This window comes from Lutzomyia longipalpis, chromosome 3 (genome assembly GCF_024334085.1).
Source record: "Lutzomyia longipalpis isolate SR_M1_2022 chromosome 3, ASM2433408v1".
Classification (NCBI taxonomy): Eukaryota; Metazoa; Arthropoda; class Insecta; order Diptera; family Psychodidae; genus Lutzomyia; species Lutzomyia longipalpis.
In genome coordinates this window covers 7,684,531-7,707,570 of record NC_074709.1, presented here as the reverse complement: position 1 = coordinate 7,707,570, position 23,040 = coordinate 7,684,531, and the positions used below count along the sequence as shown (strand labels likewise).

Sequence of the window (23,040 nt, the reverse complement as noted above, 5' to 3'; positions counted from 1 at the left end):
ACCGCTCAAGGACATTTGAAATGAAAATAATATATGTACACGCAACATATCAATTCGTGAGATCTTTATTCTTAAGGAGGCACCAAAGCTAGACAATAAGTACATTAACATTCTCTGGTAGGTAAATTCAATGTCATGTTTATATTAAATTCTCTCCACCAAACAGACGTAACGGACTTTTTTTGGTTCCTTTTTTCTGCAAAATGGCAACGATTTATTTTAACTCGCGGGATTTTTTTTATTCTTTGCCCATTTGCAGGTGAAGAAGTCGTTTCGCCGTCTACTGACTTTGTCCTCTATTACTACATTATTTTGTCTGGAATTTTTATTAACAAACCATTACTAATTAATCGTGCTTTGGTGCTGCGGGACAAAGCCAAGAGAGAAGAGATTTCTCCTGCGCCATATGATTCACTCTGCGCATTCCCCGTTGATGATCTTCAGGTTAGTTTGAAGCCATCACAATACATTGAGAGATGGAGAGAAAAAAAAATGCAGAGGTGTGATAACCTTGAGACGCGATTATTGGCGTGACATCAGCGTATTTGGCTAGACTCTGGGTGATGATTTGAAAGTAATGTTCCATCCGCTGTACAGAGAGGGGCCCAGAAAAAGTTATATTGTTGTTGTTGCTACATACACCACATACTTCTCTAATGAGACGCGCAATTCATTCGCATGTCAATAATAAATATTTGTGTTTTATGGTCATTAACCGGTGAATGGTACCATTTTGCTCACTGGATTTTATTTTGACTTGATACGATCGTAGACTGTGACGAGCAGACACAATATTTTATCTTTTTTTTTTTAAACTAGTTAAGTACTTTGTTTAATTTTATTTTGATGGATAATCTGCTCAGATTCTCACGAGTTGCTCACTACTTTGATTTTAACGGACAAAAAGAGTTTTGTTTTTTATTTAACCCCTTTATTTTCAAAATAATTGGTTTTGTTTAAAATGAATAGAGTCCTTTTAACCCATGGAGGATTTTGCTGGACACAGTGGCTAGCTCGACATTTTTCAATCGCCACAGAATTAAAATCTATTAAACATTTCGTGATAATTTCTACATCGGTGTATAGGGGAGTTTCATTACTTCAAGATCGTCGAAAGAAAACTTGGAAAATTTTTTTTTGGGAGAAAATGAAGGTTAAACTTTTGAGGTTAGAAACCTCGATCTTCCAAGTGTTAAATGCATTGCCGTGTTTACCCTTTAGAGCTCAGAGGATAAATGCCACTACCGCCGATACAAATAATTGAAGGTAGGTATATTGAACTCTTTCGCGTTCTTTAAGTCATACGTTAACACATTGAGGACCATTGTGATCATGCGCTGCCCAAAGCGTAACTTTTCTAATATCAGAAATACGTTAAATTTTACGTAAAACAGGTCAAAGAAATTGTTTTAAATGAGTAATTCTTTTTTGATGAATAAATATTCTAATAAAAAAATGCATGTTTCACATGGATGTCAAGTGGTTAATCGAAACGTGAAACATTTAATTTTCCCAAGTTTGATGTGAATTTAAATGTTTTTCCTAATTACATTTGTATAAAATTTACATAAATGAAGCCAAAGAAGACGTTATTACTGACAAATATTTCTTGAAAAATTCTATAGAATAAAAAAGACGGCATGTTTTAATGTTCAAAATACGTTTAACCTTTCGTGTCCACATGAAACATAAAAAAAACATTGAAACATGCAATCTTTTAATCACGATAATAATTCTAAAGCGATTCTTAGTAGTAACGTCATCATTGATTTCATTTACGTAAATTCAACGCACTTCTAACCAAAAAAATAATGATTATAAACTTAAATTCTACAAAAATAAAATGTTTCGCTCTTGAATAAACATTTGATCCAAATAATGCAAAATAATGATAAGTTTTATCAGCGTTTTCTTGGAATTTCATTTTATAAAAAACAATTAAAAAGAAAAATTGGAAAAATTTAATGACTTTTGAGATGGTTTTTGCGTCTATATGAAACATAAAAGCATAGAAAAGCAGGTATTTACAGAACAGTTCTTAGGCAATAAGTTTCTTTAAATGTTTCAAAATATTCGCGAAAACATTTCGTAGATGAGTTTGTAGCTGTGAAACATTGTCATGAATGGCTTGAAACCTTTAAAGGGACAAAATGGACGATGACAGCATTATGTATATTTTTGTATTTTATGGAAAAATTTTACCGAATTTTTTACTGTATGTTCCTACATAATGTTTCGCCCATAGAACCTTGAATAAGCTCCTTTAACGCATTTCCATTTTAGAAAAAATTATTGAATTATTTAAAATTGAAGGAAATATATTGTTTTTGTCAGCGTTAAACCAATTGTACACGAAAGGGTTGATTCATTGTTTCAAAGCTTTCAAAGCTTTTTATATACCTTTCTTCCGCCCTTTAGAATAAAAAGTTTGAAGCTTTGTGACGCTAAAAGGTCTTAAAGCTATTTTTGTGGCAAATCTTTCGTCCATATCTCGTGTTCTACAAAAGATAGAAATCCTAAAGCTTTTTTGCAAAAGTTTTTTGACTTATTCTGTTTTTAAAAAACTAATTAAAATAAGTAATTGGACCAGTAATAAATAAATCCAGTTATAGTTCCATATATTCAACGAATTTCTTGTATAAAAATCTTTATTCATAGCACTACAAATACATATAGTTGACTTTACAAAATAGACGTGTGTGTGTGTGTGTGTCAGTAAAATGAGTAATAATTTAGCAAGATAAATATTGAGATTTCCTCTTTTTTCCTTAGATTTTACATGATATATCAATTAAAAATATTTGAACAAATAAGCCTTTAGAGCTGCTGGACAAATATTACAAAAATTCGTCAAGTTCAAAGTTCTTTCCCATCTTTTCCTGCTAAATTCAAAAGAAATTCAGATGTTGAAAATAAAATTGAATTCAATTTTTTCAATCTTCTAGATTTCTTTTGATTTGTAAAAATCTAGAAAAAATAATCACAAAATACTTTTGCTGGATCTCTCTCCATAGAAGAGCAAGCAGGAAAAAAAATGTCTTGAGAAATAAATGACTCTTTAGTCGAGCTTTTTCGTCAACGCTATTTTATATCTATATTTATTTTTGTGGAGGTAAATGTATTAGTTTTCTCAAGAAATACTGCTGAGTGGATTTTTTTCAGCTGCCTTCTCCATATTCCCGGCAATATGTGAGAAACTCTCTCAAATACATTTTGGAATGGTCAAGGTTAAATTCGCATTTTTAAATTCTTCACGTATTATGCATTATGTCTCTTTGGAGTGATTTTTTCCTTTAATAATTTGAATTGATTTTTTTAAATGTAGATAGGGGAGAGTTTAGTAAAAAATATTTCCCAAAGAGATAAAGCGAAACGTTTAGCTATATTGTATTGAGCTTTTTTTTAGATCCTTAAACAACTTTTTGGCCCGTTCTCCCCTAAACTTTTTTTAAATTTTGAATGAATTTGTATGAAAACTCTCTAAAATTTTCATTTAAAAGTGAATGCAAATGATAAAGGTCACATCTGGGCCATCCTCTTACTACATACAATATATAGCTCAACTTCAGAGCTTTTGATTTTATGTAAATCTAGATATATATTTTTGAGATCAATTCAGATTTTTTTCTATAAGGAAATGTTCAATGAATTTCATTTTTATTTTAAAAAAATGAATAAATTAACAGAAAAAAATTATATAAAACGAAATATCCGTTGAGCTTTTGAGAGCTTTCAAATTTCTCATTAAATCTCTTCCCCACAGTGTTGGGTGGAATGTTTATTGAGGAAATTTCTTATAGCCCATAATTGCAACCTTCTTTGCCTTCTTAGCCATCATGCACTTGTCAGTGATCCTTCTGTCTTTTTTTTGTACCCCACAGAGGCCATAAAATCCTATTTTTAGCCCATCTATAGGTTACATATATATACATACATAGTATATCCATCAACCCAAATTCACAATTCCCTGAGTTATGGGGTGGAAAATGAGACGCTGCTGCTGCACTAGAATTTTATTAACATCTCGCGCAAATATCTTGTGCGCCATGCTCCGCACCAGAAAAAACGCGTCGCAAAATCCAGAGGAGGATAGTGATCGCGCCTGGGTACTTGTTTGTAAGATCGTCCGCATATATATAAAAAAAACCAGTCTTCCAAATAACTTGGGCTGTGGGTCTCACTGAATTATGGTTCTCTGTGGACTTCTTTTTTTCTGCTTTTCAAGCTTCAACCATCTTTCTTTGGTGCTTAATTTCCGCGCTCGCAGATGAGCACACGGCCAAACGAGAAGCCCCCCCGAAAGATTCGAGCTTGACTAAAAGGAGAAACGCGCGCGCGATAAAAATGAGAAAACGACATCCACGACTGTAGTAACGGAAATAACTTGAAAATGACTTGTGGGTCTTTGTGTACCGATTTCGTGTATAATATAATTTTTTTCCACGTTCCTCATCACTTGTGGAAATTCCATGGGCACGAGATATTTTCTCTTGTTGGAAATTCACAAAGCTCAAAACATTTTTTCCCTCAATGATCACCGCACCAAGTCCTTAAGGAAATCCCAAAGGAATGCGATGAGATTTAAAGAAAAAAAAAGCATAACATTGTTTAATCAAGAAATCGTGATGATGTTGTGCTACTGATTGAACTTTTATGCGCCATATAAGTGAGGAAAACAGGTATTTTTTTTTATATTGTGGACTTGGGGGACATTTTTATATTTTAAATATATGTTAAAGTATTCATTTGCTCTAATATGATCTTTTCTGTGGACAGATCATCACAGTGTGCGTCTCCCTCTCTTTTTAAACCTCCTTAATTAAATACTCTTTCCATATATATTTATACATTCATATTATACCATACATAATATCAACTCTTTTGGCCACGAGAAACACTGAATGTGGAAAGAGAAAAAGTCAACGATGAGACAACACACGTAAAGTGCGCGGGGAGGTTGAAAAGTTTTCGGATCTCTTTAGCATATTTAAATTTAAAAAAAATTTTATGGAAAATTTTGTAATTTTTATCCCCGCGAATGACTTTGAAAATCCAAAATTATTCAATTTTATGTAAATAGAGTTTGAAGATGCCAATTAATAATGTTTTCATTTTAATATGGGTTCTGTTCCTTAAAACGTAACCAATTTTTGTTTTTAAATTGTCGTAGGGTATTGTTAAAAACACTCAAGAAAAATGAGGCCTTTTTCTGGAAAATCACTGAGAAATACACGAACTTCACGAAAAGCAATAGAAAAGCTTAACTTTATGCATGTTTTACCCATTTTCCTACGGTGGAAAACTCGCGAAATTTTCCTGCAATAAATTTTTCTTTTGCTTCCCATTCTCCCAATATTGCAAATTAACCAATTTTCCATTATATGATTTTGTAGGATTTTTAATTCTCTTAACTTGCCATTAAATTATTTCCCAAAAATATGAACCTTTAGGCGTTAGAAAGAAAAGAGATAAACGATTGCCCCGAATGTTAAGAATTCCATAAGAATGTTCTAATTCGGAAAAAATGTCCATTTCTTTTTTTTTTTCGCGAAATTTGCCTAACTTTGGAAAATCATTTAATGGTAAATTTTTATTTATAAGTAGAAATTGATTACGTGCAATATTGGGGAAGTGGGATGCGAGAAAAGAAAATACTTCTGGAAAATCTCGCGAGTTTACTACTGTAGGAAAATTATTGAGTTTTAAGTTTTCTCAAGAAAAACTCATTTCTTAAGTCAGGTTGAATCGGGTTACATGCATATTTTTTGATAGTTTTCATGCATCGAAAAATATACATTTAGCCTGATTTCAGAAAGCCTAAGAAAATTTGAGAAAGCTTACATCTTAAATCTTACAATCTTAAAAGAAAATTTAATGTTAAGAAATCTTAAGAAAACTTGAAAAATCTTAGAAAAACTTATAAAATCTTAAGATTGACTGACTTTCTTCAAAGAAGTTCAAGATTTTGTTCTTATTTATCTTTTGATGTTAATGATGACGCCAATGTGATAATAAAACAATTATTAAAGAATCCTTTAAAAAAAAACGATTTTAGAAGTCTTTTTAAAATTTTCCTTTAGGAAAATCGTCATAGAAATTTAACAATTTGTGATAAATTCTACATCTCAGTGTAGGGAAGTTCTATCATTCTAATTTTGTCTAAAGAAGAAAACTTGAAAAAACATTTTCATTTTGAAAGAAAATTAGGGTATAACTTTTGAGCTAGAATTATCGATCCTCGAAGGGTTAATAAACAAAAAAAATAGTCTTTAAAGAAATGTTTACTTTGAAATTTTTTAAAATTATATTACTTAGCTAAAGCTAGATCAGAAGATTTAGATTTAAAAACTTCTTCTTCATTTTTTTTCTTCACAACCGTGCGAGATAAAAGTCTGGAAACTTTTCACCCACCCATTGGTACATTTTATCCAATACAGAGCGCGATCGTGTGGCGTTGTCTCTATGTTGATCGTCGTGATAATCTCTTTGGTGTGTGTTTTGAGAGTTGGGTGAAAAAAAAATAAAAAGTTTAACCAGTCTCTTTTGGACGAGGCAACACAGTGCGCGTCTCAAAAATACAAAATGTGTAAAATATAATAAAAAGAGTGTGGCGCGTTTTTTCGTATATTTCAATGTATTTCGGGTTGAAAGTTGGGAACACACCAAAAAATTTTTATATATATAGTGGCTGAGAGGAGAAAAAATTTATATGTTTGCATCGCTGTTCGCGCCCGCGGTTTATCCGAAATTGTCAAGGTCGTCGATTTTCAATAAGACCAGAATCAAAAAATGCAAAAATTCACTCTGTCTCAAGTTGTCGGCGGATGCAGTCGTGCTCGTTTTCCATCGCCAACATTTCATTGGATTTTATTTATTTGACATTGAATTTATTTTTTCATTTAATTAATTAATTTTACCTGTATCAGTGTTGCTTTGTATGGAGGTAAAGAAAAAAAAAACGAAGAATTAGGAGAGAATTTTAGAGATTGTGTCGTGTGTGTCGTGTGCTACATTTCAATTTGCCTTCTCAACGCGCGCGTGTGTTACAACAAATTGATCTTGGTACACAAAAATGGTCCTCCCATGAGCGGCGTGCGCTGCTCCGGCTTGCACTTGATAAAGGATTTTATACCCATTTAACTCACAGTCTCTGTGGGTAGGTTACTTGACTTTTTTTTCCTCCGTCTTCGCTGTATAAATTTATTTATTCCACAATCTTCTTGTGCCTCTTTCTCCGCATTCACACTGCCGCGCGTCGTCTTTGGCAACTTCGGGAAAGTTGAGCAGCGTGTGATACTTTTAGTCGTTGGAAATTCGCGCGTGAATTCACAACCCAGTTGGTGTTGGCAATAATGGTGGAAAGAAAGTGTCGCGTGGCAGGAGGAGAATCACAAGAAATCATCCCATAGATGATGGGAGGAGAGAAAGACAGCTTCAAGAAAAATCTAGCCTCTCCTAGGCTTTGTCTGTGCTACCAAATTTTATTAAAATCGAAATCAGACATAGCCTGAAAGAGGTTAGGTGGAACTTGATCATTCAACTATATACACATGAAGGAGAAAATTCATCACCCGCACATTTCCCACCCATCGTGATTAACCGGCAAGCAAAAGTGTGTGCTGTTTTTTTTTATCTGTGCAAAGACATACATACATAATGTGAGAACACCGAGCGCCATTTATTGAAAGGAAAAAAAGTCAATGACAAAAAATACGTTAAATATTTGATTACCACGATCTTGATCGTGGGTGTGGACCAAGCACGATCACCGTATAATCATCTCTCCGATCGCTACAGGGAGCGACGAGTTTTTGACTCTTCTCTTCTTATTTTTTAACGTTCAACTTCTCATTACCATTCTTGAATCTAAATGATTTTTTTTGTGGTCCCCGCGATCGCGATGTGTGTGCCACGGATCGCGGTGGAGGGAAGCACAATGTTTCCATGGTGAAAGAAGACAACACCATTGAAAAATTTCAACACACTGTGTGGCGGAATTTTTTTTTCATTATAATATTTCTTCTTTTTGGAAGAACCATGTGTGGAAGAAAAATCCACTTGGGTGCAATTTAGGCACTCCTCCCCCACTCCTACTCGAAATTTTCTCACTCTCTCAAGGGGATTTTGACTTTCTTTGTGATAGCAATGTCTATATTTAAATTAATTTTAATTTTATATAAAAGATTTTTTTGCATTGAAAAAAATTCAAAAAACTTCAGTTATATCTTTTCTCTTGGCCGCCATATTGGATTTCTTTAAATCTATCCTCTTGAGTTACTGCATTCCTACATATATAATAAGTTTTTTTTTTAATTGGCAGAGAAACGTAAGAAAGGCAGTAAGACGGAGCTAGAGCTAGGAAACTTGTCCGCCTTTTTGTAATAATTTTATTAAGAAAAATTGATAAAATAGAATGAAAGAGGTTATGTTGCAAAGCTGGCGTGAAGCGTTAAAATTTCAATTTTATATTTCGACTTAAACTCTTTAACTGATTTTAATAAAAAAAAAGTTTCCTCAAAAAATTGTCATTTTAGTTAACTGAGATTTCCCCCTTACTGTATTTAGAAGGGGAACGTGGCCCAATTAGGACCTCTTAAGGCCTTTTTCAATCCGCTATTACTTAAAACTGAATAAATTTTAAATGAAGAAAGTTATAGTGTTAAAAGAGCATTAAATGGACTTTAAAATGATACCAAATTTAAGAAAATTGCTTTTTATTTTATATCATTTTTTATTTATTCTATGCGGATCTTTGGAAGTCGGAATTGAGCCGCTTTCCCATACAATTTATTTCCTTTATTGACTTTAACTGCATTAAGATAGCATAAAAAATGTTTTTTTTTTATAAAATGGATATGATTGAAGGAAGAGTTTTAGAACTTCTTGAGCGAAACTATAATTTCGGTTGAGAATTGAATTTTCTAGACTATTTTGAAGTCAGACAAAAAAAATTCAAAAAAAAATCCTAGGAGGGCTGAATAAGAATTTAAATTTATTTTGAATTGAAAGGAAAGCTTCTCTTAAAAATTATCAATAAAATTGCTGGCAGATATGTGGCCCGTTTTCATTTCTTTTGACTGTTTTCTCGGTTTTCTTCGCTAAAATTTACTACAGTTAAAAATAATAAAAACTCTTCTTAATCTAGATTTTCTCAGGAACCTTTCAAAATTTTCACAAAATCTTATTTGAAAAATCGTCCAAAATAGTTTTTTTTTTAATTTTAGTATTTTACGGCCACGAACCACGAACTTCATGTCCATAGGGCCATCAAAAATAGTTAATTTTCATCCAGAATTCTTGAAATTTTACTTAAGAAATCCTAGAATTTTCCCAATAATCGTAGGATTTATTCTAATTTTGTGCAAATAAAAAAAAAAAGTTTTATGACACATTTATGTACTCAAAGTCGATAAAGAAAATTACGTAGATACAACAACAAAAGATAGGCAAATCTGGGTTAAACCTTTTGCATGACTGTCTAAGCCCTGGTCTCCCCTAACACTAAATGAATTGTAAACTTTTTTTTGTAAGTTGATTTCAATTAATGTTTTAGAAAACTTTGAAGCTAAATGTAAAATTTTTTAGTTAGAATTTTGCTCATTTTAAATAAATTCTCACAGAACTTTAAAGAAAAAGTTTTAAAAAAAGAGTTGATTTTCTTTCGTCACACATTTTCATTGGGTGTGCTGAAACTCTCTCCCAAAAGTAGTAAAAAAAAAAAAAGAAGATCAATTTGAGTCTGGTGAGAAAAGATCATTTCTGCGGATGGCAGACGCACAATGAACGGAGTTAAAAATGAAGCTTGCACTTGATCATAAAATATATTGAGCCAACAATTAAGTTCAATGCGTGGCAAATGCACATGGTGGGGGCGCAAGTCAACAAGAAAGGATTACAGCGACAAAATTTATTGTGATGTCGCTTTACTTTTTTTTTTCTACTTCGCGCGCCTGGGATAAATATACATATACATATTTCTCTACAGGCCTCTTTGTGTGCAATATTTTTCTGCAAAAATACCCACATTTTTTTTTGCTTGGCGCTTTTTTTGTCTTTATGAAGGAAAAAAAGAAGAATTCGTTCTTTCTCACTCTGCAGTCGCACGAGCACAATAAAAATGCGAGTCATTTTTGCATCCATATAGCCTCTGGGGTCAGCAATCCTTGCCAGGGTCAATCTCCTCATATATTTATGTATGTACATTTTCAGGTGACGCTTTATTGGTGATTCAACCAACGCATTTCTTACCTCCTTCCCCCCAAAAAAGTTCCCCTTCTTCCTGCATAATTCGATGGATATACCTATAATATTTTCCTCTCAATCAATTCATAAACAAAAATATTTCACAATACAACCTAAAAATCTGGTGGGAGGAAATGTTTTACATTTTTTTCTTCATACTTCTTTCAACATTTCACACCGGGCACAAGGCTAATTGCCCATGCCCATGCAGGTAAAATGCCGTATCAATGTAACATTGTGGTAATGAATGGAATTATATGGTAATAATTTTTCCATTTTTAGGAATGGATGGAAAATAAAAATTATTCAGCAAACCTGAAAGATGAGCTGCATATAAGGGAGATTGGGGTAAATTAACACACTTTTATTTTCACAATTTTTATTCCTCATTTTCCTTCAAAACAAAGAAATGTCTTGAATAGGAAAGAAATCTATTAATCAGAAAATTAGTCTTTTGATGAGAAAAATCTTCCATTCGATCAGGAAAATAATCTATTTTCTGGGAAAATATTCCAGTTTGTCTGAGAAACTTATAATTTCCATCAGGATAATTGTTCAGTAAAACAGGTAAAGGATCAGGAAAATATTAATGTTTAGCCAGGAAGAGAGACAATTATTCAATTACAAAAAAAATGGTTTTGAGAATCTGTAAAATGAAACCTGACAAAATTGACTATTATTCTGATTAAAACAGAATTCTTTACCGGAATAGAATATTTTCCTGATGAAATGGAGAATTTTTCTAACTAAAAGACTAAGACTGTAGATGATAAAAATTCTTTGAAAAAAAAAGCTAAACGCACATGAGCTCAAATATTGAGATTTTTGTCCTAAATTGCCACAGTCTCAGCCTATTATTTTTCTACAATTTTCATTTAATAAAATAATCTTGAAGAAAGAAGTCAAAAATATCTTCTTTTTTCGTGAAAATTAAGTCAAATATCGGTATGAATAATATTTTATTTTATGCCATTTTTTCAGTTAAGATTCCCTACTCTCCCCTATGTGTAGCCCCTATTAGGAATGTGATTAAATATTATTATCAATATAATAGTTGTTATTATTCATCAATTTATAGAGGAAAAATAATTTATTGAATTAAGAAAAAAACCTTCTTGATTTAAACAAAAATTAAACGTTTATTGAAGCTGATATATACCTATAATTTGACGAGTAAAACAACGAAAACAATGTATGTTAATGGTTATGTATGTTTTCTTGTGTTAATGTCTAACGATTTTCTTATATTATCTTTTAAACGATAGTTACCGTCAAACAAAACATTTTCCTCGAAAAAGATATTTACATTCAGAATGCTTCTAATGAAGCTTTTTTTTGTAGAGAAAATCTTCTACATAAGACATTAAATTAAAGATATATGTATGAATGTATGAAGAAATTCGCTAAAAGAAAAAAAGCTATAACTGTTTTGAAGATTTAAATCTTTACTCGGGACTTTCTGTACCAACCACCAGGTTCGCTACTTTCTGTGAATGCTTTTTGAATGGAAAGCGCGAAATACTGGTTTTATGCTTTTATTTTATACATATAGCTAAGAATTTTAAAAATTCAACTGAAACTGAAGACACAACATTAGATCTTCATTCAAGCTAATTAAATATCGCAATTTATCCCAATATTGACAGAATGAATAATTTTAAGTGATGTACAAACTGCAGATTTTATGCTCGCTTAATTCAATCATTTAAATGAACAGGGATTAAATTTATTTATTGCATTCAATACACTGCTCTTGGGGCAAAATACTTCTCTCAATTTGACCCGTTTAATTGAAGTTTCCCCCAACACGCGATCGGGATGGTAGTCTACAAGTAATAATACATGAAAAGCAATTAGGTTTGATTGCACGATGATGTCTACTTTTCACTTTATAATTTGTTTGATTTATAAACAATTTTATTTCCACGATTTGTCTGCATTTTAAATTCATGAAATGTTAAATAAATTTTTGTACTGAATTCCACCAATTCAGTGCAACATAAAAAATATTATATAGATCGATGAAAGCTTTTAAAGAAAAGCTCGTTATAAATGAAAAAGGAGGAGGTTTTGTTAATAAATGAGCTGGTCAAATATTCAAGCATTAAAGGTCTTAATGGACAATATTAAGACTGTTTGACTATTTATGATCCTCTACAACATTATGTTTGTCCTATATGCTTCTTATATTATTGGCTTCCATAACCTTCTTTAAAAAAAATTAGAACCTTTTTATTTTTATTTTCAGAAGCTTTTCATTTTTAAATTAAAAAATGAAAAGCTCCTTGAAAAAATCTTCACTATTTCTCACACAGAAATCTGTGTAATCTGTGTCAGGTGTGAAGAGATTTTTCCAAAGTGGATAAACTCGATTTTTTTTCTCTAAACTTTCGCCTTCAACCGTTGAATTTGTTACCTACCGCCGATTGTTATGAAATAAGAAAGCAACCACGTGAGAATTCATTGAGAATTTATCAGATTTTCTCTCAACTGCCGGTGGGTGCATCCTCCTCAATCAACATCTTGGGTTTTTCTGCATCAAATCAATGCGCGGTAAAATCACGTACTCAGCAAAAATCAAGTTGAGGCACACAAGATGCGAAATCTCCGTAACACTTGTTGGCTGCCTGACCTCGTCACTTTGTTTATTTTGCTCTGAGACAAAGTACTTAATTGTTGGTTCAGACATAATGATATACATACTCTTTTGTGTTTATTTTAATGGTCCCCAAGTCTTTGCGGGTCAGGATTCCTGAGCTTGAGAAAGTGGATTAATGGCTGGAAAATTCGCCACAAGATGTGCGGAAGAGAGGAAAAAAAGGATGTGAGGCTAAATGAAAATTATTCTCTGGTTAATATCCCAGCCGGCACCAAAGGTCATTATAAGGTCTAATGTGCCGAAAATGATCGTTAGAATAACGTTGATTATTCGTCAAAAATAAGTCGTTTTACGTGATAATGGGGAATAAAAAAGACCCACGTTGAAAGTCAGTACACCGTCAGAATAACGTTATTGGAAGAAATTTCTGACCTTTTTCTTACGTTCTACTGACCTTTAAAATTTGAGACCAAAAGGGGAAATTTTTGACATGGCATCTCAAAAAAAATTTCCCAAACATATTTCTCTCTCTAGCATACATGGTAGCATAGGATAATGGTGTCTTCTCTATTTCCCTACCAATATACCTACCATATTTATTAATATGGTATATTTTACAAGGAATATTTATAATTTTTTTTCGAAATTTTCTATACAGTCGTGCTCTCGTGGTAGGACCGTCGTCAAAATGACTTCTCCGCGGTAAAACGGCTTCAGAATGAGGAATTTTGCCTTCGCAGTGGGACAATTAGTATTCTACCTTTCCAATAGTACTAATTGTCCCACTGCGAAGGCAAAATACTTCATTCTGAAGCCGTTTTACCGCGGAGAAGTCATTTTGACGACGGTCCTACCACGAGAGCACGACTGTATCTCAAATTTATATGCCGAAATACTTTACCGTCGCAAATAAGTCAAAAAGAACCTAAAATGGACCTTTCATTAAAAATTAATTATTTTTTATAAAAATTTTTGAAATATTTCTGATGATGGAAAATAGACTTTGTCTTTACTACTTATTTAAAATGTCTTAGACATCCTTCCTATTGCTTAAAATGCTGACCCGGCTTTATTCAAAAGCAATTAAATATCCTGAATTTCGCGATAAAAATTATTGATACTCCCGGATACTTAAATCTACGCCATATATCGTAGCTTGAAAATTTTTGTAACATATATTGTATTTGACCGAAACGTTAAAATGAACAGATAAAGCCCTGACTTAGGCCCCTTCTTAGGGAAGAAAAAAAACTTTCAATTTCCAAGTAAATGATCTGATTCATTCCACTTTTCATGGATGATTTGTACATTGAAAAACTTCCGTGTCTCTCTGACTTAAGAATCTGGGTCAACTGTTGCTCTCATACTCGGAATATAAAGAGATTCCAGAAGCATTTTGTTCAAATATTTCAAACGTGGAGAAGGTGTGAAAATATTTTGTGGTATTAATTGTAGGTAAAAATTTAAAATAAAAATAAACGTCAAGAATTTCAGATTGAGCGAAGAAAATAAAGAGGAAGTTATGCGAGGAACAAAGTAGAATATTTTTGAAAGAATTCCACAAAATGCCTTTATCCGGCAAGAAAAGCACCTGGAAAGCAAAGAAAATCAAGGCATTTCATTGTGAAACTTGTGATAAACACTGAATATATTGCAATTAATGCAATTAAACTATACCCAAATTAAAAAGCAATTAATTTATAATTTTTCCAATTTAATACAAACATTGATTTCCTTTTAATATACCTAATGTTTTTAAACATTTCCAATGAGTAAACATTCTTGTCTCCCCATTCAACTGACCAATTTCTATTTTTTTGTGTAATTTTCTTTGCTTCCAGAAAAATAAAAATCCCTCACGCAATATAATCATCATCGATTTTAAATTAACACCGTCATCATTTTTAGTATAATCGAATTTTGTATTTCTATGCACCCAAATGCAATTTCTAATCATTGCTGTTGCGAATCGAGGTTGAATATTTTTAATAAATAAAATTTATTACATTTGAGATGCGTGAGATTATTCTATTTTGTAAATTTTTCTTTATTATAAAAATCGAAAATATTAAAGAAAAATACATTGTTGCATACCTTATGTAGCGACAGACAAGAAATAAACATTTTTATAGTAAAAGGTAATTTATTAATTCAGATTATATATGCTTAGCTCACGATATTGAATAACTTTATAGGGATAACTAGAGTTGTAGTGTTTAAAGAAAAGATTTTATATGATTTATGATTTACAAGAAAACTTTAGAAAGCTCTGTTTGAGGAAAATTTATGTTTTTTTACGAATAGATAATACATTGCTTGTCATAGAGGAGACTAGGGCTATCTTCAACAAGATATTTTTGTCAAAAAATTAATAATTTTCAAAAACGAGCTAAAAGGGATGAAAACGATTTGCCAGTTCGATATCCTGATCCTGGTCTCTGAACGATTTTTAAAATTAACTTTTTTTTTATTATTCTATTTTAGATGAGCTGACACTCCAGGTAGTGAATGCAACTAGAAGCAAAAATTTTGAGGAATTGAGAAAACATTGGCAAATCTCACAATCTCTGAAGCTGAGGTCGTCCAAGCACACACAGACATGCATTGGTTGAAATTCACTAGTTAAATGTCTTAATAAATATTAAGTTTTTTAAGCGAAACTTAAGATTTTTACGAATTTCGAGGTCTGAAAACGATCAAGCTTGCGATCAAGTCTCATAAGATTACTTTGAGATTTATTTAGAGGACATTTAATGCTTTTCCGGGAGTACATTGGGGAAAATTATTCAGAAAAATATTAGCTTTGTTTCGTTCAGACACAGCTTTTTTTCATGTTTATCCCATCACTTTGGGAAAATTCTTGTAACTTTAGTAAGCACAATTTTCTATTTCTCAAGTTTCAAAAAATGCTCTTGATTGTCTTCAGACCTCGAAACTCATAAAAATCATCGAAAATTATATATTCAGCCCGACTTAGACAGATCTGAAGTTTCGCTTAAAAAAGCTTAATAAATCTTAAGTTTTTCTTACAAAAGGACTGAGTTCATAAGAGAAATCTAAGTATAACCTAACTATAATAAAGAAATTTTTATAAATACCTTTTTCCCCATCAAATAATCCATTTTCATTTGTTCGTAAAATTGAGTACATGAGCTTTTAGTTGTTGGTGCTTTTGTAGGAATTTTAATATCAGGGGAATCATCAGCAATGATGGCACCCCCTTTAATAAATAAATAAATAAATAATTTTAATATGTTCAAGATATCCAATGACTTGGTTGAAAATTCTGGATTATTCTTTCTGGAATAAGAACATTTTTCTGGCTAAAATTACCATTCTCCTGATCAAAGAAGAATATTACCCTGATCAAAATGGAGTATTCTTCTGATAAAATGCACAATTTTCTGGTCAAAATTTTGATTTTTTGCTCAAAAGATTTTACCCAATTTTAATCTCATATGATTTTCCCGCTAAAATGTTCTCAAATCATCTCAAACTTCTGTGTAATTCTAATTTTCCCCTATTTGCCAATAAATAATTGAAATATGATGACAAAACTGAATTATTTTCAAGAAATGCAATAAATTACTTACAAATTGGCATTTCTGCTGACAGAATGAGATTATATTGCTGACAGATATTAAACCATCTAAAGCAGAGAAGAAGAATCAAATAAATTTACCTGCGTGGATCTCAACTCTAGATTCAATTCAATTTCTTCGGCAAAAGAGCACATTTTCGTGAAAACAAATCTCTTTATAGCCACGGATAGAAACGAAAGAAAACAATAGATTCACCTTGACCATGCCCTAGCGTGATGATCAGCACACAATTGTTTCTAAAAGTAGCTACAACAACCATGGTCAGGTGCAAAAGGTATCGAATGGAAAAAATGCATTTTTCTGCACAATGCGTTACACACTCTCCCTCTATTCTGCGGTGTGATGATGAAGAAGGAAAAAATTGGTAAAGATTGAATGCTTGCAGAGAGATTTTTACCAGTTCCATCGTGACTCTCGCAGAAGAAGCACACAAAAGTTTTATTCTTGTATAAAGTCCAACTTCTTTTCTCCCAACTCGCGCCTCCGCCGTTTTTTCTTCACTTATCTTTCACACACAAAATAAAAAGTCTTTTGAGTCTGTAAATGTGATAAATTCTGCAACTGAAAGTTCTGTTGTTTGTGCGCAAGAAAACTGTAGGGAAAAAGTTTTTTTTTTCATATATATAATTTATTTCTGTGAGAGAAATTCTTACAAGTGTCGAAAAAAAAGCGTGCAAAACAGTCGTGGGAGTTTTTTTGAGTTTAAACCAATAGGACAACGATAGTCATCGCAAGTTGCATAACTGTTAGTAAGTAATCACGCGGGGGGATCGTCAGAGTGTCAGCAAAGAAAAATTATATTATATGTGCAAATATATATATATATATCTCTTATGAGAGAATATTGTGACGAAAAAAAAAAGAGCCAACATTGTTCGTGTTGAGAAAAGCCATTAATGGCATATATATATATATATATATATGTACCTAACTACCTACATATGAGAGATTGTCTTGGAAGTTAATACCGAGTGTGCCCCTGTGTTCTTTAGCTCTTCTTCAATGAGGACTGTTATGTTCAATGTTGAATTTACGATGTCCAGTGATCTCGTGGTTCAGAGATGTGTGGAGATTTGTGTGCTGGGCTATGAATATTCGAATAGTAATAATGATGAAGAAAAAAGATTAAGATCAAACTCATTAGTTCGGCTTTTTACCTTCTTTTTCTCCAGAAGAAAAAAAATTAAAAATCTGGATGAGGATCTTTCACAGTTCTTGGCATGATGGATTGAGATTTGCCATTTGTTCTGGATGTCGGGGTATTTGTGCATTTTGTTCCCCTTCACGCCATCAATTTCTCAATTGAAAGGAAAGAATTCCACAAGTGAATTCCAGTTCAGTGAAAATAAAAGACTTTCATGTGTTAATCAACTACAAATGAGAATAACCATCCAAGAATGATTTTGCTTAAAATTGTTCTCTCGTTTCATTCGTCTCCGGCAAAATGGGTGTGATTGAACTTCTTTTATTTGTTCAAGAGCACCTCACCTTTCTTCTTGAATCTTAAAATTCAATTTAATATTCCATGTGCAATTGTACGAGTTTTGTTTAAGATCATTGGGTGACGCGCATGTTTTCTGTTTCCGGAGACAATTTAGCGACGGAAAAAGACCTCGAAAATTGTCATCATAAATATTATCAAATGCCCTACATATTTTTTCTTTACGTTCAAACTTTAATCACGTACCTAAACCCAAGACCTTCTTATGGGGGAAAAGACATTTTTCTTAAAGAGACAATTTTTGTTGGAAAAAAAATCTCAAATAAAATAAAATTCAGAAGACGAGAGCAAAGAACCCACTCGAGCGATTAACTACCGCCCAAAATACAACAGACACGTTTGCCAGAAAATTCATCGGGATTCTTGACCCGTTACAAACGATGCGATCGTGCTACTTTTTGGGTGTCTGACACATCTTCTTGCGATTGGTTGTTGTTTTCTTTTCATAAAAAAAAACATTTTTCGCCATCTCATTGCAGGTAACTCCGCAATGAAGGTCATCGCTGTTGGTGTGCTCTTAGCAATGATGGCGGGAGTTTTGGCTGAAGCGCGGGTTGTCGATGGAAACAGCACGGATGTTCAAATGAGCAATACAAAAGAGGATACAGCCGCAACATTGCGCAACATCCACATTAATCTTCAGCCAGTTGAGCGTTTCTTCAACTGGATGTTCGAGGATAAGACTGCTTTGAATGTTGGTCAGTAAAATCTAGTTAATTTGGTCAGTCGCGCAGTGAATGTTTTCAGCTTTTATTGAGTGATCTCGTGCGTGATTATATAGCGCATTAATCGTTTTTATTAGTAACCACGATAGGCACAAATTCTTTTTTTATACGATTAATAACCTTTCATTTGTGGTACAAAAAAAATCGTAACAGATTGAACTTTTAAGCAGCATATGTATGCTTTCTATGCTGCTGTGGTTTGGAAGTTTAGATTCATTCTTTTAGGTGGTTGATATTAGTGGCTTTTGTAGACAAGATTGATGGGCGTTTGTTCAAATATTGAATTTGAGGTGAAGCCGCAGAATTTTGATGTTGATTGATAACCAGTGGCGTAGTCAAGAAGGGAAATTTTTCTTAAGAAGTCAAATAATAATTCCAAGTTAAAAAAAATTGCGTAGAGACTTAAACATTAGGAAAAACTTCTCTAAAAAAATGATAAACTTTTGAATAAACCTCAAATGTTAGAATAAACTTCAAGTGATTGAGAAGAAACGTAAAAACGATAAAAGAAACGTGAAACGTTAACATTAACGTTTAAAGAGATAAATTCAAAAAGTCAGAGAAGAAATAGTAACGTCAAACGTTAAAATAAACTTCAAACGATAGAGAAAAAACGTCAAACGTCAAAATAAACTTCAAACGACAGAGAATAAACGTCAAACGTTAGGATTAAAATAAATTAGGCAATATTGGGATGATCGTTGAGTCATAATTTGAGTCAAAATTCGGATTTAACCGAATTTAACGAGAAAAAATTTATGTGCTGGAAATGTTGCCCAATAATTGATAAATCAGTTTGAGCGACTCGGGAAAACTTTGTCCAATTTATGCTAAATTATGACAAGTCTTATTAATTCTCTTTTATGGGTAATTTGAGTATTTATTTGACTCCATAAATTATTTACTGGGTGATTAATATTTTATTTACTTAACTGCATTTTTCACGTATGGAAATGATGTATGCTGCGTCGCACTTTCATACATTAAACAGTGAAATTTTAGTTTATTCCTACAGATGGGCTTCTAATTTAATTGAAGAGGTGTTGATGACTCTTTTCATGGATTTTAAAGCAGAAAATATTAATTTCTACTATAATTTATTAGTTAATTTTTAATTTACACATGAATAATTCACATTTGATGGGAAAAAGTCTTTTAATTTGTCTACACCTGAAATTTATAAATTATTTAATACGTTTAAGGTTCAAGAAAAATTCTCAAAACTCATAAATAAATTTATTTTTCGAATTTTGTCATGAGTGAAGTATAAATTAGCATAAATATTTTTATTGTTCGTTGTGTAGGAGTAGAGTTCCGTAAATAATTTTCGACTTATCACGTCAGTTAGGAATTTAATTGAATTTAGAACATGGGAAATATTTTTAAGCCTTCAAAGATTTCTTTTATTTTCTTAGGATTAAGTAATTCATTTTCTCTTAGAAATCTTTTACTTTAATTTTTATTTAAATAATACAATTAATTATGCAAGTGTATATATAATTGCCATATGTAGTTAGAAAGTAGCTAGATAGTACTTACATTAAAAGCTTGATTGGTGTAGTAGAAGCAAAAGTAATGGTTAGTTTAACTGCTTTGCTTATCTAATAATTATATTTCTTTTAGTATTTTTATAATAATTATATGAGTAGAACTTATTAATTAATTTACATAATAATCTTAACTAACAAAAGATGAGCTTTAGCTCTGGCTTTAGCATATTTTTATAATTTTAGATTTATCATCAATACTAATAATAATTTCCCTAAAATCAAATGGAATGCTGAGAAATTGATTTTATGCATCAACAAAATCGCGTTTTGCCTTGTTTTCAGTTTGTAGAGGAAAAATCATAAATTACTGGCACATGAAATTCCAAAAACATACAAACATTAAAATATATAAATTTATTTTCCATTGATTAACTATTCAGACAACTTGGTAAGCTCAATTAACTTATTGTGCTGTGATTTTTCTGTTTCATCCGTTCCATGTGTTTGAAACACTTTTAATCTTTTATTTAATACTTTCGTTTTAATTTTTATTAAGAAGAAATTTCTTTGAAAACTGCACATAATTTTATGAAATCCTGGAAAAATATGATCTCTGCTTAATGATAAAATTTTCCGAATTATTATCCTTAAATCGAGATAAGTTGAATGATTTCTATTAAAATGAAAGGATTTATATCGTTATTTTTTTTTGTTAATTAGATATTTTAATTTATTTCACTCAATTACAAAAGCTGTGATTTTTAAAAATACATAAATTGCATGAAGAATAAACAATTTTCACCTACATATAGTGAGAGTAATATATAAATCTTTAATGCATTAGTGCCATGATACGATCTTAATGATCATAAAACCTAATCATTTATTACAAATTGCTTCAATTTAAGTGAAAAATCTTTGAAACGTTGAATTTGATTGCAGGTTTTAATTTTTCAATCAATCTTTTGGAGATGACTGATCGAAAGCAGGGGGATCCTGATAAGATATCCTTCAGGATCTTCATAAAATTAATTACAAAGTTTGATCAAATACCGCGTCAAACACGTCGATTAAATTTTGTGATTTGTGGGGTAGATTCCGATGTGAAAAATTCTCAGAGGGAGAAAAAAAAACGTAGAAAAACTTCGCATTTCACATCGAAATCTACCTCCTTATTTCCTCACAAAGATTTTGGTTTTAAACTGTGTTCATTGAATATTTATTAACAAACTCATCCCGGTTGTTTTTAACACCTTTCCGTTGCAAAAATGCTCTAACAAAATATTTTTTATGCTTTTAAAATGTGCGTAGATTGTGTGTGTAGATGTAGATAGTAGACAAGCTCCGGAACATAATAACAAATTAACAAATTGGAATGGTGTGGAAGCTTAGAGAGGTGAGTGCATAAAATTATGTAGATGATTTTTCTCTTTTAAATCTTTTCACTAATTTCTATTTCCAAAGCTTCTGTGCACTTTTCTATGTATATTTTGCTGTTTTTTAGCATGCTTTTTGATGTATCATGCGTGGAAGTAAATTTTTTACCGCCACATTTTTTTTAATAAAACAAAAACAAGAGAAATTAAATTGAAGAAAAAGTGGAAAAGATTTAAAAAAAATAAACATTTTTACATGGGAGAAGATGGATTAAATGTGATCTTTAACATTAAAAGCTTTTCTTTATATTTAAAGAGAATAAAATGGATGATTTCCTATTTGATTGAGTAAAAGATTTACCTTTTCGAAGATTTTAAACTCAAATATTTTCTTGAAAGTAAAAAAAAAATAAATTGAATTATATTTAAATTAATAAAAAAAAAAAATTTCAAAAGATCATATTTAACCGTTTTCCCTGAATTAAATCTACTAAACTCAACACTTACACACACTTTTATTTTCTAAACTATTCTTTATACTTCAAGAAATTGCATTTAATTAAACGGAATTTATTTTTATTTACAACGTAGGAGAATCGAGAACATTTGGCCGAATACGATGGCTTGGCAAAATGCTGAATCTCGTGATGTTCCTTTTGGGTATGCTGGTCACAATGGCAGCTGGTGGCATAATGTTGGGAATGTGGAGCGTTAAGTTGGGCATTGGAGTCCTATTCCTCAATGTGATTATACTCCTTATAAAACTTCTAATTGCCAAGAAGCACGAAGGACACGATAGTGGACACTATTTTATAGAACCCCAAGGAAGGCTAAATTTCCAAATATTCTCATCGCAATCCCCCGTCTATGCTGCTGTTCCGCACATGACGTGGGACAGGAATGGTGCTCCAAAGGTTGCCACCTCCATGGTGCCCATTTATGGGTCCCGAATGCCCATTGGCGGCCTACCAACAGGACCATACTACGGGCAAAATGATTATTTAGGAAATATAATTGGATTAGCGCCATACCAGCAAAATTGGTCCAGCACAGGCAGCCAAATTGCAAAGAATAAGTAAAATTGAATGCTTGAAACTACATACATAAATATGCAGCTAATCAGATGATTTAACTATCGCTACTGCTACCAAAGGTCCTAAAAATATGTATTAAATTTTGTATGAAAAAATATTTATTACAAAACTAACATTTGTAGTTTTAATGCAAAGTCATGAACTTTTCAAACAACCCGAGGTAAGATATCTACATTTTGGCGTTTTAATGATTTTTTCTCTCTTTTGCTACTCAGCCGAAAGATTCAAAGGCAAAAAGACTTAATAATGTGATACAATATGTAACTAATTCGATTTACATATTTATGCGTTAAATGCTATTAAAACTTAATTTAATGATTTAATTCGGCGTTAAAATAAATTAGTGGTGATGTAAGGAAAAAATTATTAGACATATCGTCAACTGGGGGAATAGAACCTTTCCTCGTATGA

At 31.8% G+C, this 23,040-nt stretch overlaps 3 protein-coding genes across 5 annotated transcripts in view; all 3 read left to right on the top strand.

The window, feature by feature from the left end:
• LOC129791903 (probable hydroxyacid-oxoacid transhydrogenase, mitochondrial) overlaps nucleotides 1-23,040 on the top strand; it is a 294,221-nt gene that overhangs the window by 207,965 nt on the left and 63,216 nt on the right. The gene's annotated exons all lie outside the window — the stretch shown is intronic.
• The window catches only part of LOC129791802 (liprin-alpha-1), a 178,184-nt gene that overhangs the window by 91,928 nt on the left and 63,216 nt on the right, over nucleotides 1-23,040 (top strand). The gene's annotated exons all lie outside the window — the stretch shown is intronic.
• LOC129791967 (uncharacterized) lies at nucleotides 10,503-22,696 on the top strand. 3 transcript variants are annotated; one of them, XM_055830655.1, is made up of 4 exons: nucleotides 10,503-10,590; nucleotides 15,326-15,448; nucleotides 18,424-18,642; nucleotides 22,127-22,696. In XM_055830655.1, the coding sequence occupies exons 3-4, from the start codon at nucleotides 18,435-18,437 to the stop codon at nucleotides 22,612-22,614; spliced, it is 696 nt and encodes a 231-aa protein (XP_055686630.1). In that variant the 5' UTR covers nucleotides 10,503-10,590; nucleotides 15,326-15,448; nucleotides 18,424-18,434; the 3' UTR covers nucleotides 22,615-22,696. The 3 variants fall into 3 exon arrangements, with proteins under 3 accessions (XP_055686630.1, XP_055686632.1, XP_055686633.1); XM_055830658.1 differs by having other exon boundaries at nucleotides 10,552-10,590; nucleotides 15,326-15,342; XM_055830657.1 differs by lacking the exon at nucleotides 15,326-15,448 and having other exon boundaries at nucleotides 10,540-10,590.